This window comes from Dermacentor andersoni, chromosome 7, assembly GCF_023375885.2.
Source record: "Dermacentor andersoni chromosome 7, qqDerAnde1_hic_scaffold, whole genome shotgun sequence".
Taxonomy (NCBI): Eukaryota; Metazoa; Arthropoda; class Arachnida; order Ixodida; family Ixodidae; genus Dermacentor; species Dermacentor andersoni.
The window spans coordinates 123,344,937-123,358,616 of NC_092820.1; the positions used below are offsets into that span (position 1 = coordinate 123,344,937).

Consider the following 13,680-nt stretch of genomic DNA (forward strand, 5'->3'; position numbering starts at 1 on the left):
AAGCGCACTACAGATGTGGCTATGTGTGTGTTGTGAAGAACAAATACTATAGCACAAACAAATCAGCCGATCGATATGCCAGCCTGCGCTACGCGTGGTTTGCCCCTTGCCGTTGCACGCAGCCTGATGAGCCGTAAGCGGCAGTCGATCGAGCCCCGGCTGCCCCCACGGCGTCACACGTGGAACCTGCTGCGGGAGGAGTGGCGCGTGCACGCCGTCGTGGACGGCATCATGGCAGTGGAGGCCAACGTGCTGCCCCTGCTGGACGGGGTCACACTGGAGCCGTCACTCAACAACCTGCGCGTGCTCCGCAAGAAGCTACAAGACCTGCACGTGGAAGCCAGCAAGTGGGTGTTGTCATTTCGTATTACTCTCTCCTGAATTTTTCCACGAGGTTTTCAAAGTTCTGGCCTGTTTTACATGTGTCAAATCTTACGTTAAAAAAAATTATGTAGATCCCACGTACTGTGGGAATCAAAGTTACGAAAAGCATTTTTGCAAGTAGCTGGTTATGGCATAGTCTCTGCGGCGGCGCACCTCGACCGGCTCTTTGTAGGCGCTCTTTGTGCAGCTCGGACATGCTGAAGGTCTGAAAGAATGTGGGCTTGTCTAGCCGCTCAATCATTTCGAACACGTTCGTCTTCCTTTGCGCCGAGTAGTACCCCAATAGTTTGCCATCCTTAAGCTGCTCAAGTAAACCACTGAGGAACGCAATGTCCAAGTTGACACACTTCTCAACGAAGAGCTTCATTGTGAGTGTCGGGAGCCAGTTGGTGTGCACAGGGTGGGAAATTTAATTCTCAGTCGCTGTTTGTACACAGGCAACCTGTGTTTTCTGTGTTGTTCCCGATCTTCCCAAGCGCGCCACCTGGCTCGGTGCAGGTAGTACACGAGAATCGGGGGCGAGAGTCGTATGATGGAACTCGAATGACAACAGTGCTGCGACCGTGCCAGCAATGTGAACATAAGCATATACCCAGCACCCAAGTTGGTAGGCACTACCAGCCTCGCAGCGTAGGCAGCTAAACAAATACATTCGAAGTGCCTTAAGTTCATAAAGAATGTTTCACGTTAATAAATCCTGTTAGCGAAAAATGTTTTGCTTATTAGTCCCCAAACCGTTCGTAGGAGGTCACATGATGGCAAAATGAGTAAGCTTAAGCAAACAAGTTCCTGAAGCAGGGAAAGTCAGCAGCAGCGGCAGAGTTGCTGTTACCTGTTAGTACCTGTTACCAGAAGCCACAGCGAAGCGCTTGCACTTGCAACAAAAAACGTCTCGTACTTCAAGCGCAAAGGGGCACGAGTAATGCATGATTTGACGTAACTTGATGTCCACATGTTGTAGTATTATGCAAGAGAGTTACTCGATAGAAAGTTTCGTATATCAACTGCAGTAGAACCACCTCATTCATATGTTTTGCAAGGAGACGTGAGCCAAAATGTACTAGCCAAGAGAAGGTGCGACCCCAAGTCCAAAAAAAAATTTAGCGGGCTCAAGTACAGTTGACATCCACGTAATGTGAAGCATTACACCAGTCATCGCAACACGAGATGCCACTAGGTTCCCGAGCAGCCCGAGATGCACATTTTTGTTCTTTCAGCTTCTGCAAGCCTATGTTTGCACTCCTTGAATTCAGTTTGAGTCAGCAACTTCTTTGGGCAAGGCATATTTGGCGGGACATATTGACATGCCCACTCGCTGAGAATTGAGAATACAATGCCACCAGAGTGAAACATGGCGCCTGCTACATGTGCAGTATGCTTGAAATGGCACGCCACAGGCGCTGTGAAACAGGTAGGTGAAGATGCTTATCGCAATAGGGTTGGCGGTAATAGCTGCGAATGCAATGTGCGACGACCAGCATGGAGATGGTGGCACCAGAAGAGGAAACTGAGTCTATGCCAGCATTTTCGTGTGACACAAGTGGTGAGTACCGTGGAGAAACTGTACCGTGGAAAAGCTGTACCGTGGGGAAGCTGCTGTGGCGGGCACCTATTGCTCTCGATCGCACGTGTCACGACATGTGCTCTGAAGTTGTTACGTTATGAAAAGAGTCTCTCAAGCTCACTGTGACGACCACCGCAAACATCGTCAGCTCTGCAGCAAATTACTTGGAATTGTTACTGGAACACCTGGTCTGTTGAAAAAGTAATGTGTCATGCAAGTCCACCACCTTTTTATTTGCTTATGCATCAGTAAAGTCAGAGAAACAACCTTTTTCCAACATTGCTCTTTCCAATGCATACCTTGTTTATTGTCAGTCTTAACCTTCAACGATCTCAATATGTCAAATAAGTTCTGTGGAATTCCCACAAGGTAGATAAATTTTCATGAAGGGAAAAATTGGTCATCCACCCAAATGTAGCACGAAGCTACATCTGCCCTCACGCTGTGGTCTGCTAGCCTCCTGGTTAGCTTAGATGTTAGAGTGACTGCCCTGGAAAGGTGTTGGTCCCAAGTTCAAATCCCGGACCAGGGCGAATTTTTCCTTAACTGTGAAGCTTTCTTTCTTGATAACTCGTACGGGTTTTGTGTTTAGCTTCGTGCTACGTTCAGGCGGATGACAATTTTCCTTTACAGTAACCAGCTCATCATAAGATAGACCCACCCCGCCATGTTGGCATAGTGGTTTTTGCATTATGCTGTTAAATCCAGTGGCACAGGATTGAATCCCGGCCGCACTGGCTGCATTTCAATTGGGATGAAATACAAAAAAAAAAAGCATACCGTGCATTGGGTGCATGCTTAAGAAACCTGGGTGGTCAAAATTAATCTGGAGTCCCCCCCGCTATGCCATGCCTCATAATCATATCATGATTTTGGCATGTAAAACCCCAGAATTTAATTTAATCATAAGATGGACCAGATTTACTCACATGAGACCCACACTTTTCCTTCAGAGTATGGCTCATGCGAGTCAGACATATGACCACCCACAAAACCATGGATGGATCAGGGACGATGTACAGTGTAACCTTGTTCATACATTTGGAGAGAAAAAAAAAACGCACTAGCAAGGAAAATGTGTGATCTGAAGTCATTCAAAAATTTGACAGACTCAACTGTAGTTCACATCTACATAATGCGAAGTGTTGCGCGAAACTCTGTCAGTAAATGTACACAGTAACAGTAGGCAGAAGCTCACTGATCCAAACACCCTTCTTGATTGACGTCAGCTCTTGGCCAATAGCAGCCATGTATGAGAATCCACTATATTATGAAATAACACATCCAGAAAAAAGTGAGGAGCAGGCTCCTGTTGAAAAGAGAGCGTTTGAGAGAAATGTGGCTTGTTGCTCCACTTGCAAGTTCCACACGACGGGCACGACTTCAAAACTTGGCCCAGATGTTCACAGCAGCGTATGCTATCCGCAGACTATGTTTTCTCGCTAAGCTGGAGGGGGGTTGAGGGCCATTTTGAGAGTTCATCAGCAGACTTCTTCCCAAAGGTGGTAGTCCTTAGTGCGACCCGCACTCTTACGTATTCCAGGAACATTGAAACATTTATCGACTTTCATCTGATGCTGAACTGTGTTGAAATGTGTTGAAACTGTGTTGAAACTGTGTTGCTGATCTGTGTTGAAAATGCAGTCCTTGGTGAAACTGTTTTTCTTTTTCAACTTTATGACATCTGAAGTTGGGGGTGCTGGTCTTGCACGATGGAGGGTCTTGTGTAAGTACAGTCAATGTCCGATCTTCTTGGACTGCCTGGGTGCTGTGAAAACATAAGAAAAAATTGGGCTGTCTGAAAAAAAGTAATAAGTGCTTGCTTTTTACTGTTCCCAAGGGCTCAAATTGCCACAAGCACGTCCAGAACCGCTCTGAAGGCCTACCAGTATACTTATTGGGCATATAGGGGCTCATACTGTGACAGGAGATGGCAGGTCCACACCTGTAAAATTAAAGATGCCCCGTGACAGTGGCCACTCATCATTCTTGGTATGCTTCACCGCAATACATTGGGTATCCTTGACCTCTTAAGACCGCTGTGTTGCAGCAAAGCGGCCTTTTGGGAACCGGCATTATGCACTGCTTGACCCGTGCTGTAATTTCTGCACTTTGAAGCTGTCTGCGCGAATATCAAAAGCGAAATCGGCGCCATTGCTGACGGGAGCAAATTATGTAAATGAAAAACATGGCACTGAACAGCAGGAAGTTTGACAGCGAACATTGAAGCAGCCAGGCCTAGCATTGCTGCCGTGGCTACGGCTGCCAGCGGATCGGCTTGCAAATGTGCTGGTTCAGCACTGTGAGATAATCAATATGGCGGTGGTGGGGCTTCTATAAGTGCTGTTTCGGCCCATAGGTCATGCCAAAGAGTGGAAAATCTGACAGCAAAGGGCTTCAGCGTCCGAAATTTCAGATTAGCTTATACATTGGCTCTGGGGGTTACGTGGTGGTGCCACTAAGGTTTCCGAATTATCGGGCATGTCCGAAAAATCGGTCATGGACTGTAAATAGGATATGATGTTCATAGATCTACTGATCTTTGATGTGGATCATAATTTGCCACAATTAAGTTATTTGTAATCTAAGTTTCACCCTGCAAGACTGTCACATCATGAAGCCATTTCATTCCTTTCTTTTTTTTTTTTCCAGTTGTCGCACCTCAACTGAGCGCATGCTTCGTTGTCCCGTGTGCGATGTGATGTCCCTGAACCCGTACGACCTGCTGCAGCACCTGCGCACCAAGAGCCACTTGGACAAGGAGCGGCAGGTGCTCGAACTCTTCGAACAGTACACTGCAGAGGCAGAGCGAGAACCCTTACCGCACAAGTAGGATGAATCGGCATCCCCAGATGGTCTTCAAAGCTGCTGCAGCAGCCAACGCTTAGTTCGCTAGGCAAACTGGCGGACACTTGGAAGTCCCTTAAAACGAGCTCTTCTGTGAAGTGCTATGTCGGAGACGGTGTTGTATTTCGTGCGACGTGGAGGTGTATGCACAGCATTATTTTTCTGTTACCGCGTTGTTTTGATAGTGTAACAGCCTTTGGTTATTACATTAATAATTAAAGCATTGAAGTGCAATGCATAAGTTTTCACTGACCCTCAGTCTTTATGGACGTCGGCCCATAGTAGTGCAGTTCATCCTGCCAAGTAACTGAAAAGAATTTTGAAATTCTGACTTAAAGCTTCCGCATGCAGTGCGGTGTTACTAACAGGAGTGCCCTGCCTTTGTAAGGGCAGTGCCCCTCCAGAGCTTAATGTTCTAACCTTGTTTGTTTCGGTTTTAGTGTACAGGCGTGTTTGTACTGAAACAATAATGTGCATAAGTTTTGCACATGGTTTGTGCATGTGTGCGCATATGTGTAGATGTGTTTTTTTGTACCCAAATGTGACCCACGTGCGCACTGACTTTTTTTTTTTTTTCACGGTTACTTGCTGGCAAGCGCTCACTGCGAAAACAGTGTGCTTAGCTCATTTTTCTTTCTCGTTGTTTGGCTGCCGAGGTCATTGTTGACTCGTGACGCACATTGTTGTAATGGGATTCAGCTCGTCTTGTAGAGCAACGCAACAAATCCCAGACAAATGCACAAAAAAAAGAAAAGACATATTGCCGATAGCACTAAATACTTTTTCTTGTTGCCTTGTTTATGCCGTGTTGCTCCACAAGATGAACTTGAAATCAGCTAGCCTGACTTGCCATCTCATTCTAGGACTCAATGTTTGAAATCAACATGTACAGTACCTGAATATTACAAGATTACAAGTGCTTCATGATTAGCTTTTAATTGAAAGCCGACTGCGGGTTTTTCCAGCATAAAGGTGTTTCTGAATAATAAAATTCTGCGCAAGCTTTCGTTGCCATCGTACTCGACTCCTATGTTATAGCTTTTGTCTTGCGAAATATTCTATGTACAACCCACTATAAATAAACCCCTTTCCAGAAGTAGCTTTAGCTAGTACATATTAACTATTGGAACATGACTGCATTATGTAGCTCGTTTATCATTTTTTATGGGAAAGAAATGAGTAAGGCAGCATAGACAATACTACACCCAATACGTGAATTTTCATTTCTCAATGACTGTGCAAGAAACGAGGCAGCTTGGCACTTCACTGATTTGGAGATCACTTTGTCGCTGGGAACTATCTAGCTTCAGTTTGTTACGACATATTTTTAGTCTCTGTTTTAGTCTTTTCTTATTTGTTAGTTCAATGCTCTTTTCATCGCATACATGTTACAGTGACATTTGTATCTCTGTTAACTGGCTTTGTTGCCAGCTTTTGCTGCTCATCCAAATTAATGCGCATACAGTCAGTCTGAACACAAACGTGGTAGAAAGCCACAGTCGGTTTTAGTTTTGTTGTCATTCCAGTAGTCACAAGCCTGTGATCACTTTAGCCAAGCATCGTCATTCTCAGGTATAAATATTCACATTATGCATTGCCATTGCATTTGTTGACACATTTCCAGGCGTCTTGGAATCAGTGTGGAGATCGCATTGGAGTTTGTTAATAAAGAGTTGAACACCAAAGCCCAGATTGTACTATTTCTTGCCTACCTATGTCCCAAGATGAAGTCGATGCTGAAAGGAGTAGTGACATATTTTCTACATTTTTTTGCTGTTAAATGGAGCGTGTAGACCTTGAAACTTTAGAAAAAAATACTGGCAAGCCTCGCAGCGCCTGGCTAGGCACTGTCCTGGCTTCTGTTGTAATGTGCCCATCTCATTTGCATTACAATGACTTTCCCAAGTATTAATCAACTTGCTCAGTTTGTTTTGATGAGTGGTGCAAGGACTATTTATTTCCGCTATCAGTGAGTCCGGGCATTCTGCTGGCAAAATTAGAAAATGTGGAATGCAAATATGTATTGGGCGCTGTGGTGCGAGTGGTTGAGCTTGTGCGACGTGATGGCCGTGGCTGTATAGGTGTGAGGGTCATGCCACTGTACTGGAAAAGAAAAGAAAAAAAAAACATTGAGAAATACATACAGAAAGACTTTAATCTTGCACTGCATGGTGTTGTCACATTGCAGTAACTGAAGAATAGAACTGCTAAAACCGTTAGTTAAAAATGAAATTATTTATTGGGTGAACCTTTGCCCACCAAAAAAGCAGCATTGTATGGTGAGTAGTCGTCTGTATTCGAAATCTCATCTATGTGTCAAATTTGTCCACAATTTATACATAGCTCTTCGTGCATTAGTGTTATAGCTGGCTCTCGCATACGTTCCAGAATTTGCACCACTTTTCACTTTGCGCACTTAATCTGAAGGCTCTCCAATTGGCGACAACACCAGAGAAAGTTACGATATAAGAAGTTGGTCTTGTACTGAGCGATAACTTTGTAACAGTGGTTAGCCAGTGAAAAATAGTCTCCAGGAAAAGATAAACAGTGAACACATGTTGATGCCCCCCTCTTAAAAAAGCATCGTCCCAATGCCGCAAGCAGAACATGAATGCAGAAAAATAAAAATGTATAAGAAAAGCACACTAACAAAGCAAATAAGAATGTTTCTACAGTGCATCAGCACACGTAGAACAGCTTAGGATGCACTGCGCGGATGACTTCAGGTGGCGTACAGCGCCGCTACGATTGCGCGACACCTTCGGGCAGGACCTTGCAGTCCTACGGCAAAACGTCTGGGTATCATGTTCAACTCTAAATAATGTCACAGTATCTTTTCACTGAGTTCATGCCAGCGTATTGGTGTTGAAATCCTGATGCTATCGCCAGGCTGGTATTTCAGATACTGTCAAAGATTAAATGTCGTATGTATGTCCTTTGCTGGTTCTTGATGCTTAGGCAGGCCAGTTGCTAGGCTTTTCCAATGCACTGGAGGTAGGCAGCGACGTCAAGATAGTCTTCGACACTGATGTTTGCCAGCATGGTACGTGTCAAGCGTCATCGTCGGCTTGCTTCTGTAAGCCAGCCTGAACGATGTCATCTGCATTGTTTGTTGTACTCCCGTGTTGTAAGCCAATGTTATATGGAAGAACGGCATCCATTATGTTACATTGACCACGTCTTGTGGTTGATTTAATATTTAAACGTTCTGTAAGGCCACTCTTCTGCGAGTGGTAGGCGGTTGTCCTGAAGTCACTTGTGCGGCCGTATCGCAAGCTCACTTGAGCAAACTCCGTTGTAGTTGACATTTCTCTGTTGGTGATGAGGACTTCTAGGGCACCATATCATAGCAAGATGTTCTCAATGAAGAATTCCGCTTTGACTGCAGTACCTTTGGGCATGACTTTTATTTCAGTGTGGCGGCTAAGGTAGTCGGTAGCCATGATGTGGATGTTGACGTCGAAATTAAGGCGAATAAAGGCACAAAAAAAAAATTTCAGCGACGATTGCATACTCCCTAATGCGAAATTTGAACACAGCTCTACTGTATGCATTTCGATTTCGCGATGTATTGAGGCAAAGAATTTGAGATACATGTAGCAGAGTCGGCAATCATCGAAAATCTGATCTGCGGGTCAAGCGTGTCGGCTTTTATACATGACTCGTCCAAGGTCCCAGTGTAATCGTTAGTGCCACAGGGCTTCCAGAAAGTAGTGCATAATTCGCATCGTGTGTACAATTAGATTGCAAAACAATCGCAAACCATGACAATCAAAACAAGCGCGAGTGAGGCTAAACCAAGCAAACCAAACAAGCATGAGTGGAGCTGACATGAGCAGGCGATAGTAAGAAACGAGCAGTCCGGCTGGAACCAGATACAAGTATGCATCGAGCAGGTCCGCATAACACCAGTTTTCTGCAAGCGCATCACTGAAGGCACCACTCTTATTGGTCTCCACCGTTCATAGCTCGCATCTTTCATCTCCCACTCTGGGTTCGCCGTTTCATCTTTCCCTGTGCTCGCTCGCTTGGTTACGCCGCCAACGCTCGCCGCAGGATCACGCACCTAAGAGTTGTGCTCTAAAAGTGCAGTAAATGAAGCCGTAAGAATGTTTGAAGCTACAAGCATGAAGGTTGGACGTATCCATGTGCAAACCTCCATTCCCTTTGCCAACTGAAAACAATAGCAGCGCCAGAGTTGATTCCCTCTAGTAACGAGCAAAAAGCAGTGCTAAACGACAGGACGAAGAGAAGGATGCAGACCACTTCGTCCTGTCGTTCGGAGACAGGAGGTTGTCAAAGAGAAGGTTCAGACAGCCTTCTCTGCGTCCTGTCGTTTAGCGCTGTTTTCTGCTCGTAATCATGAACAAACCAGCCCAAATGCGTTCCCTTCTGCAGCCCTCTAGTAATTTTAGTAGGACACTCTATGGTACCTCTACTCTCCAAAAGTTTTCACGATGAACGTCGGTATTGAAAGGAGCTCCCTCTGCCGGGACCTCATGGAATAGAGCGAAAGTAAATGGGTGGCGCATCTATACACAGATTCCCTTTGCCATTGTCACCAACTGTAGTCCAGAGTTCCGTGTCAGCCTCTCCATTTTTATTTCTTATTTTTTATTTATTTAATTATTTATTTATTTATTTATTTACTTATTTATTTATTTATTTACTTATTTATTTATTTCATCTGCAAGGAATATTCGTTCATGCAGCACTACCTGGTTTCTTGGAAAGTTGCTATGTTGTGAAAAAATTGGCAGTTTTGCCCAAAGGTCGAAGCACTGACAGCGATGGCAAGGGTTAACTTTGCGTTTGAACTACGCAGTGTTCTCACTATGCGCCAGTGTGACTATATGGGGATGTGGCATACGCCAAAATTCCGCACCCTTGAAAGCTTTAACATGCTGTGTAGGGTCTGTAATGGCATCGCACGGGCGCCATTGTGCTGCTCGTGAAGAGCGAATTCAGGGGAATTGCATCGCTTTCACAGTGTGAGCATTAGCATTGTTTTGCACTTTCTAATAGTGTGAGAAGATTTAAAATAAAGGGCCTGAGCTTTGAATGAAATGTTTCATAACTTCGTTTGCCTGTTGCACTTCCAGAAAGATTCTTGGGAACATTTCTGTAAAAAACTTAAGACCTGGTATGAGCAACTCTGGCGGTGAATTTACATATCTCACCCGAGGAAGTAACTGGTGTGATAGCAACCTTGGATGTTTTTACCTCGCATACAAATATCTTAACCTACAATTCAAGTGTTTTTCTTCAGGCAAAATATAAATCAGGTTAAATTCTGTGAGGTGTATCTTTGGCACAAAACACCCTTTTATTATGGAAAGCATATTTAGTGCCAGCGAACAAGGACAGAAGGGAGACGACATCACAATGCGCTATCGCTGTCGTCTCCCTTCTGTCCTTGTTCGCTGGCGCTAAATATGCTTTCCAAGTCAGTTTGCCAACACGCCCAACAAATGGCAACCCTTTTATCACCCCAAAATTAAATAGTGCACTAAGGGTGTTCTGCTAGTGACTATCCCCATTTGTGTAATTTTCAGAGAAACCATGGATGCAAAAAAGGGTGTTCCGACACCGAATTCACCCTAGACGGTGTAAATTTCCTTAGTTTGATGGTGAAGTCCTATTTCTCTTGAGGATTTCCTTTGTTTTGATGACTAGGCTTCGAAACTGTCGCACGATAGTTATTTCCCCTCCTCTTATCTCCGAGACCCATGCCTGAGATTGTAGCTTATCAAACGCGGCGCACTTGCCAGGTATCACCACGCTGCTAGATGAAACGTCAGCAAGGCAGACGTTTCAGGATTACGTGCTCATCTGTACAAGTTGGGACTTGCGAATCCACAGTAGCCTTCAGTGCGGAATACACACGGGAAAAAATAATAAGCACGGTAAACGCAGACGGAGTGTTGAAAGCAACACAAACATCATTTACACCTTTAAAGCTGAATAAGGTGTAAATCTGTCTATAACCCACCCCATTAGAACCCAGAAATGGTGTAAGCGTGCGAGTTGTCGATAGATTGACCCTTTTTAGTTTGTAAGGATGTGAATTACAGTGTATACTGCATATTTTTTTTAAGGTTTCTAGAAATTGGGGAATCTAGATGACCGGACTTAACACAAACGGCTTTGCTAAATGTGCGGGACACATCCGGGTGATCTTTCTTTTTTTATCTGAAAAGAATGCTTGTATACTAACCACGAACACGTTGTCCAATTGGAAGTTGCGACCGATGCCGATGGCTCTGACCTGCCCCTTATCATTCGGATTGACTCTACCGTCGTCGTTCTTGATGAAGCGCGAGATGACCCAGGGCGCCTGCCATGTCGAATCGGCCAGGGAGATGGTGATCGTGGTGCCGTAGAATTTAAGCACCAGCCAACCCTGGCGGTCGAACGGCGCACCCTCCAATTCGGCAGCCAGCTTGCCACCGTAGAACACGGCAATCCTGCAAAGCATTCATCAGAATCATCGAAACATGTCGGATCCACAGCGTTTCCTGCAAAAGAAATCACTGGAGGGAACAGTCCATGGCACTATGTCTATGGAAGCTGCAAGCCTGCTGGTTCGGCCAGAATGGGAACGACTGTATAAGGTCCTTACAAATTTGTAGCGACCGTATGTATGCATGGATTTGCCTAAGCTTTACCCTTATTACTTCGAAAAGTCTCGAGTTAAAAAAAATTGTGATCATTTTCAACGAAATCTCGCGTTATAAATGCGGCAACTCCCAATGACTATGCAAGTGCACGGATACTTCTATAGCCTTTGCTTTTAGAAAAAAAAATTCGGGCCGAACCATTTATACATGGTGGCAGAATAGCCAGCGAAGCTGTTTAAGCCATTAGGTTTCCCCATTACAAATCATACAATCACACAAACGTATACGACATGTAACTTTTTATTTATCTTATTTCGACACGATTCCGATCACAGCTGGTTCTTCGGCCGTGTGCACAATACGTGGTCTTCCCACTTTTACCGATTTCGTTGGAGTTGCAACTGTTGCAATGGTCTACCTCTGCAAATGCACAATCCGGCTCTTACACACCGCGGCGCAGATCCCGTGTTTTCCCGCCACAACTGCCGCGCTGTTGTATACGACAGCAGACGTAGGCGGCAGCAACGGCGGCCAGCCCGGATTGACTGGGCAGGGGGCTCAAAAGCGCGCACGTAGAGGGCAGGCGAGAGAGGGTCCCCCTGCCGTACATCACGTCCCACAATGAATGCCTCCCAGAGGCGATCCTGTATGAGAACAGCAGAAGCCGGTCGAGAATACAGAGCTTGGACCATCTGCCGAAAACTCACACTAAAGTCAGCCTCTTCCAAAACCCGTAACAGGTACCTATGGCATCGAGAGCATTCTCCTGATCGAAGGAGCACATAATACCTGGAAGTAATACTTGCCCACAAGAGAAGGTCCCTGACTGCTAAGCCGTGAAGCTGAGTGGAACGTCCCTGGACACAACGTGCCTGGTATGGACCCAAAACAGTGTTGAGTACTGGAGTGCGTCGCATACACGGACACTTTGCTATGAGCTTGTAATCGCATTTCGGAAGTGTGATTGGACGCGAAGCTCTTGGATCGGTGCTTCTCGACTCATCCTTACAAAGGAGAGTGATTAATTAGCCCCTCTCTCCGAGACGCTGACAGAGTCACTTCACTGAGTAGCCTGTTCGCCAATGATGTGAACGGCTTCCCTAACAGTGTCCAAAGCTTCACATAAAATTTAACTGTCAGACCATCGGATGCTGGACTGCGATTGTGCTTCATAGACTTCAAAGCCAAGAATAGCTCGTCCTCGACTAAGTCTGAGTCGCAGACTTCCGGCGGCTCAGCTGGTGAAACGAATGGAAAGACAGCTGGAGTGGCAGCTGGTTCGGCATACAAGTTCGTGGAAAACTCCCTCGCCAGTGCAAGAACTCCATCTGGTGAATCGACTATGCTTCCATCACTTGGATCTACTAGGAAAAAGAGAGTTGTGCTCTTCCTTGAAAGATATCTACGTAGCACATTTCTGCTGCACCACGCTTCCGTTTCCGACTGCTGTGCTCGGGTGTGGCTCTCAAGTCATCCCAGTGTCGCTGCAGGAGAATCTGAAGTTCCTTTCGGAGTGAGGCCAGCGCCGGAGCAACACCAGGCCCGCAGGACAGTGGCTCCGAGAGCAGGAGGATGGCGTTGGAGACGATTTTAATCTCGCGTTCTTCGCGCGCTCGACGCTTGACCGAAGACCTGAAGCACTCGCACACTCTGGCCATCACGTCATCCCGTTCTGTGCCATCTAGATTCTCTCTGTACATTGACCCCGGGCAGCATTGGGCAGCGATCGAAAGAGAATGGATGATACCTCTGCGGTTGTCTGCCTGTCCTTTAGGAGCCGTGAATTTAGATGCCACGGTCTCTTCCCTTGCGAGACTATATTCGATTCGGCGAACCACAGAATTAGGAAGCAGTGGTCGCTAAGAGCAGAAGGAACCAACCATGATGAATGCATACTAGAAGCCAGTGACGATGAGACATAAAAACGATAGACACGGCTCTGCATGCCCCTTCCTGTCCAAGTCATTCCTGACTTTCGAGGGCGAAGCACGCGCCAAGCATCAACCAGTCCCAGCCCATCGACGAGCTCTTGCGGCACAGCATTTCCAGCCCTATCTTTGAAGTTTGAAGCTCCTCTACGACAGACACAATCTACTAGCTATAACACACAGTTGAAATCTCCCACAAGAATAAGCCGAGAGGGGCCTACCAAGTATGGATTTTATGCAGCGAAAGCGAGAATAAAAAAGAATTGGGGGCAACCAGTCAAAACGTAAGAAAATGTGGTCTTTGGCCCCCAACCATTTGTACAGGACCACATTACAT

General features: G+C 45.7%; 2 protein-coding genes across 6 annotated transcripts in view; one reads left to right on the forward strand and one right to left on the reverse strand.

Moving 5' to 3' along the window:
* Positions 1-6,480, forward strand: part of spn-E (spindle E) — a 93,786-nt gene extending 87,306 nt beyond the window's left edge. For all 5 annotated transcript variants that reach the window (XM_050181072.3, XM_055072467.2, XM_055072468.2 and 2 more), the window contains 2 exons: positions 123-347; positions 4,601-6,480. In XM_050181072.3, coding sequence (XP_050037029.1) covers positions 123-347; positions 4,601-4,781 — 406 coding nt within the window. In that variant the 3' untranslated portion in view covers positions 4,782-6,480. The remainder of the gene's footprint in view (positions 1-122; positions 348-4,600) is intronic.
* A 240-nt stretch (positions 6,481-6,720) lies between these two features.
* LOC126533884 (uncharacterized) overlaps positions 6,721-13,680 on the reverse strand; it is a 30,922-nt gene continuing 23,962 nt past the window's right edge. Inside the window, exons 7-8 of the mRNA XM_055072471.2 lie at positions 11,013-11,262; positions 6,721-6,898 (exon numbers count right to left, since the gene is read on the reverse strand). Of these exons, the coding sequence (XP_054928446.1) occupies positions 6,746-6,898; positions 11,013-11,262 (403 nt within the window). The 3' untranslated portion in view covers positions 6,721-6,745. The remainder of the gene's footprint in view (positions 6,899-11,012; positions 11,263-13,680) is intronic.